Source organism: Pleuronectes platessa, chromosome 4 (genome assembly GCF_947347685.1).
Source record: "Pleuronectes platessa chromosome 4, fPlePla1.1, whole genome shotgun sequence".
NCBI lineage: Eukaryota > Metazoa > Chordata > Actinopteri > Pleuronectiformes > Pleuronectidae > Pleuronectes > Pleuronectes platessa.
Window position 1 is genome coordinate 24,825,598 of NC_070629.1, and position 5,716 is coordinate 24,831,313.

The window sequence follows — 5,716 nt, forward strand, 5'->3', positions numbered from 1 at the left end:
CTCGTGTGAGTGAGTGTGAGTCTGTGTGGGTGTGTGTGTGTGTGTGTTAAAGCCACTTTCAAAATAAAAGCCTGAAGAAGAAGAAAGGGAAAACGCTGCAGGTTTATTTAACCAAACAAGGCCATGTGGGAATGTGTGAGTGCTTTTTGTCAATTTCAATAAAATAATAAAAACAATTATCTTTTTGAGTTTTTTACTGAATTTTCTTTAGATATTTAGCTTTAGAGCGATTCTTAAATATATATATATATATATATATATATATACCTAGGTTAAGTATAATGTACATTTTACAGCCTTGTGATTTTCGTTGATTGTTTACATTAGTATCCTGATCATTGCGGCTTGGCACGTTTGAAACTATGTCTGACATGTGTTTATCATTTCAAAACTAGAGGGATAAACCTCCACCAGGGCCCAACAGTATAAACACTGAAGTGGTCTGATAACCTGAATGATTTATCTTTCATAAAACACAGTGGAAGAAAGTGACCGAAAGAAATCCTGGATCTGTCCTCAATCCATTATCCACACCCAAATAAAAGGTGTTCTTCCCAGTACCCGGCTCCGTCCCTCCACCAATTCAGTGGTTATGTTTAATCCTGCAAACTAATACATACAAATATACATAATGTACAAATACATTTGAAAAGAGCACTGGTTCTACAGCAGCTGTCAAGCAGTGAAAAAGAGACACACACAGACATGACACTTTGAACTAGAAGAGCTCAAACCTCCAGGCCCAACTGTCCCTTTAAAATCAATCAAGCCGAACCACATTACACGCACCAGTCCCCTGAATATGTCTGATTTCGTTCATCAAGTTATTCATTTGGAAATCTGGGGAAATGTGAATATGTATTTCACAATGTTTAAGAAAGAGAAAGAACTTGGAAACTACAGGTTTCTTCCTGGGATCATAGCCCACGTTTCCTCCAAGTGTCAATTAAATCAGCTCAGCAGTTTTTGCATAATCCTGCTGACAGACACACAAACAGCAATGAAAACACAACCTCCTTGGCAGATGTAAGGAAATGTGTGTGTGTGGCACGAGCAGTAAACATGGAGCGGTAACACTTTTCTGATGTCAGCAGATGCCAGAAGTTGTCTGTGCTTCTCCTGTTGCAGCGACGCCTTCACAGACAGTGAGGTGAGAAGTTCATGGAACTTTGTGGACGATTCTATAAGAACAACAGAAGGTCCCGTGGAGCAAAGCCAATGGAGGCTCGCTGGGGTCAATTTAAAAAGAAGACGACAGATGCAACAGATTTAACAATCATCATCAATCGACCTTTTGTCTCTTTGTCTCCCCGGTTCACTTTGTCCTGCTGAGTTTCTTCAGTAGGTTTGTTGATGAGTAGCACAGGAAGTTTTCCAGCCCATTCATGGCTTTGTGCAGAGTGGACATGTATTCCACTGCTTCCCTCTGTTCATAATCCATGATGTTGTAAACACCATTCAGAAATATACAGGACATATAGAGATTTACTTCAATTAATAACTGATTTGTACAAAATCCTGGAAATCAACTGAAAGTATGAAGACTGCAAATGTTTAAAGTTTTTATCATAGTGAAAAAAACATTTACCCTCAATTCAAAGCTATTAAAAACACAACATAGAAGACACGTAATGATCTTTGTGGCACAAATACATTAATTTTCACTCTGATTTCTTCATCAAGAACATGGTAAACAAGCTACGCAGAGGTTTAGGTGATTACACCTTATATATATTATATATAATATATTTCTGGCCTCTGGATAGATGGAGGAATCAGGACAAACCACAACTGGGTTCAGCTCTTCAGCCAATCATCTGGTTAGGAGATGGAGGAAAGATCTTCTTCCAGAGCCCCATGTTCCTCCATATATAAAAAGTGTCAAAGCTGAATGTAAGTTTAACAGTGATATTATTTAGTTCGAGGCATTAGCTGAAATGTCTGGTCCTTTTCATGCAAAAGACACAAAGATTCATTAGCACATTTTTCTTTCTATCATTTTCCTAACGTTACTTTTCTCAAACCTCTCAGTTTCCATTCTTCCTGTAGAAAAGTCTCCTAGTGCAGATATATGAGATGTTCCAGTTCTGGTCAATCAGTATATATTCGCCAGATGGAGAGTCCACCAGTGAAAAGGGGGGATTAATAATTAACTCGTCTTAATGAGCAAACACACTGAGCTGTATTCTGTGGGACCTAAACAGATTTACAGCGTTTTACAGGACACCTTGGTTTTAGAGCTTCCATGTATTTCTTCTATTCAGTCTTATTGGGCCATCATGAGCCCACTGGGCAGCTGGAGCGATGGAGGACAGGAGAACCACCAACATGACGCCAGTGGCCGTGGGGCGGTGACACGTGATGTTTCAACCCTGACCTTCAAACGTGAAAAAAAGAAAAGGAAACATATCCTTTATTCAGAAGTGATGTCACTCATTGCTTCACAACATTGTCTGTGAGAGGCTGTTACATGTTGTGGCTCAGTCCGTCTGTCTCACCTGCAAAGATCCAAAGATTAAGAACCAATACTGTAAGAAACAGGAAAACATGCTGTGTTTTTTGTGCTATTGTGAGACACACAGCAGGTTGTAACCGAGGGTTGTGTTGTGGTTACTGCTTTCATTACCAGTCTCCAACACAGCACTGTTTGAAAAGAGGTTTCAGTTTGAACTATATGCTTAATTCATGTTTATTAAATCATTCAGGTCGCTTTATGGATGAATTATTAATATAGGTTGTGTCTCTTCCCACACAGCTTTAGCAGCTTAGTTCAGGGATTCTTAACCTTTGGGTCCCAGTCATGCTTTCACAGCCGGGCCATAACATATTTTTGTGAAAATAGGTTATGGTTAAACTATAGAATACTAATAAATGATTTATAGATTATGTCCCATTGGTTAGAACTAAACACCAGCTTCTTCTACATGTGTATCAGGGCGCCCTCTAGTGGGACTCAGTAAAATAACACGACACAATGCAAACCTCTCATAACCATTTACTATGGGGTGGTGACATAACAAGGTTCCTGCAGAATTCACCAAATTCAACTTTATAACCACATATAATACTATCGCAGGGAATGTCTGCTGTACTCTGAATATTATGTTACTACATTTTCTACACATAATAATCTGTTTGGAGTGATTATTATGTATTGTGTATCTTTTATATCATATTTAATACGTTTAATCCATTTGGTATTTTCCTTTGCTCTCTTGTCTACTAAAGTTTAACTTGTCTTATCTCATCTGAAGAATGTCGAGGAGCCGATGGGGACAATAGTCACTAAAATAATTTACAACTATTAAAGTATTACTTATAAAGTATTCATATATATACAATAATCTTAAATGTATATTACTACCTTGACCTTTGTGTGGATTACAGGTCTATCAGAGTTATCCAGATAAGTGCTGTTTAAATTAACCAGGTTATAAAGAGATGATGATTGGAATGTTGACATTAGGGTGGATTGTGTTTGTGATACCAGCAATTATTGTTTATGAAAAGTTTGAATAAAAAAACAAAACCTTTGGCAGTGACATTTTAAAAAGGAAAAAGTTTTGTATTAACCTGTTTTTATCATTGTAATAATGTTATTTTACTGTGAGCCTGAGTTGAAATAACAGGAAGAGTCTGAACCTCTCATTTAAATGTTGTGTAGCTTGTTTGGTAAGAAAAGCAACAGGAAGTCAATGTGTCCTGAAGTATAAACCGGTTTAAACCGTTCAGACCAGTAAAGTCTAAACCACATTGAACTGTTTTAAACCCGATCAAACAGTTCTTAACTAAACCAGTGTGTTGTTGAATATACACAAACAAAGATGAATGACACAACGAGAGTGATGCCCTCCTTAACTTCCGGTCTGGCCGTGAAAACTGCAGAGCTTCCGGAGGGTCGTGCCAGAAAGTGCGAAGAAGTTTGTCTTTAAAAATGTGTAAAAATATTAAAGATTTCAATCCAGAGGATGAGGAATCATGAGCATCATCAGAAAAGATACTTAAATTATAAAAGTAAAACTTGACCCTAGAGCAGAATACGACAGTTTACACAATTAACCAATAATACATAATATCCCAATATTATTATAGTTTATAAAATCATTTTGAAGAGGTAGAAAAAGGAAATCATAACCAGAAACAGAATTAGTGAGAAGTTTTATAATGAGCGTCTCTCTTGGGCTGGTATAGCTGCGTTGTCGGTACTTGTCCACCAGGGGGAGGAAGAACTGCGTCTTTAACTCCAGAACTTGACTGATTTGTGAATATCTTGCTTCAAATCTACCAAAATAAGATATAATGTGAATAAAAAAAGAAAATGTTTGTTTTACACTGAATCATACTGCACCTCAACGTGTTCTCAAAGTTAGCAATGGGTTTAATTCTTTAGTTTTAAACTCTTTGTTCGATCAATCTGAAGCTGTATCGTATAATAATATATAATCATACACTTATCAAAATATCCCTCTAATTATGAAGTATTTGTGATACACATGCAGAACCTCTCATGTTCCTTTATGAAAGGAATAAACAATGTAATTCAAAGGACATATTGTTTTGTGTCATTGCTCCACTTGTATATTACATAATTGCTCTTTACCTCACAGTAAATCCCTCTTTGTGTATTCACAGAGGCCGGTGCTGTTCTGGACGGAGGTTTCATTGGATCCTGACCACGGAAAACCTTGGACTCGACATTGTCAATTCATGGAAAGCGGAGCAGCATGCGAGCGCTGACCAGCTCGAGGGTTATTGTTATGTTTGGCCCCACGGAGCCCAGCCTGCGTGTGTGGCTGTTCCTCCCGGGGCCCTGATGTGGGGAGTCCCAGGTGCTTTTTCTGAAGCCACAGTGGAAACGCAGCCGTTCAGCAAGTGCAAGCTCAGGCGTTGGGCCCGCAGCTCGAGCACCGTCAGCACGTTTTCAACGCTGCGGTGGAAACTCACAGCGTGTTCCCTGTGCTTGTTTAAGAATGATATCGTCCTTATGGGAGTTATTGTATGCACAGTGGTATTAAGATAATAACACTTGACGTACACTGTGTCCAGTGTAGGCCTTCATGGGTCTGAGAGACCCAATGATCAAGAAAAACTGTGGAAAAGTTTTATTTGAGTCAAGAGAGAAAGATAAAGAAAACATCGATTGTCAAACAGTTATTTTCAGTATGCACCCTTAGGTATCGACTGAAGGTGTGTGTACATAGTGGAGAGAAAGATGATGTAGAGGAAATGGTATTTGTTGCTGTCTGAGATCATCTCTCAGCTTGGTGACTGGTTGATGCTGCAGTGAACCATCAACCATCACATACTGGTCCTTCAACAGGAGAAGCTTCAGGCCACAGTAGCAAACAGCTGAACCTCCTGACAGCTTCACTGCAGCTGATGTTGCTTCTGTGTCCTGGACGTGTCAGAGAAGCTCATCAGCACCTTCAGCTCCAACTGTCTGCTCCTCTGGGATCCACCGAGCCAAAGATGAGATCAGAGTTTTGTCTCTGTCAACTGTAAACATTTCAATTTGTCTTTTTATTTGAATATTTCTAGATGTTTGGCCCAACTGACTCTAAATATAATACATTCGCAAACAATTTAAGTCACAACCACAGACCTTATGTGGCTGGCTTCACTATAAGTCATGCGCTGTGCCTCATCCACGTTGGTGGATGGGACATGGACCAAACTAATAAAGTAGAAAAACAAATCAAATACATTTGTCTCAGTG

The 5,716-nt window shown here is 38.8% G+C and overlaps 1 protein-coding gene across 1 annotated transcript; it reads right to left on the reverse strand.

Annotated features, from left to right (window-relative positions):
* Positions 1-663: 663 nt before the first annotated feature.
* Positions 664-4,739, reverse strand: si:dkey-193c22.1 (uncharacterized protein LOC567837 homolog). The gene is given in 9 exon segments (XM_053421083.1): positions 664-672; positions 1,078-1,198; positions 1,200-1,225; positions 1,292-1,501; positions 1,589-1,601; positions 1,725-1,887; positions 2,211-2,279; positions 2,282-2,377; positions 4,601-4,739. Coding segments are annotated over 8 exon segments (660 nt in total). The 5' UTR covers positions 2,331-2,377; positions 4,601-4,739.
* Positions 4,740-5,716: the final 977 nt, after the last annotated feature.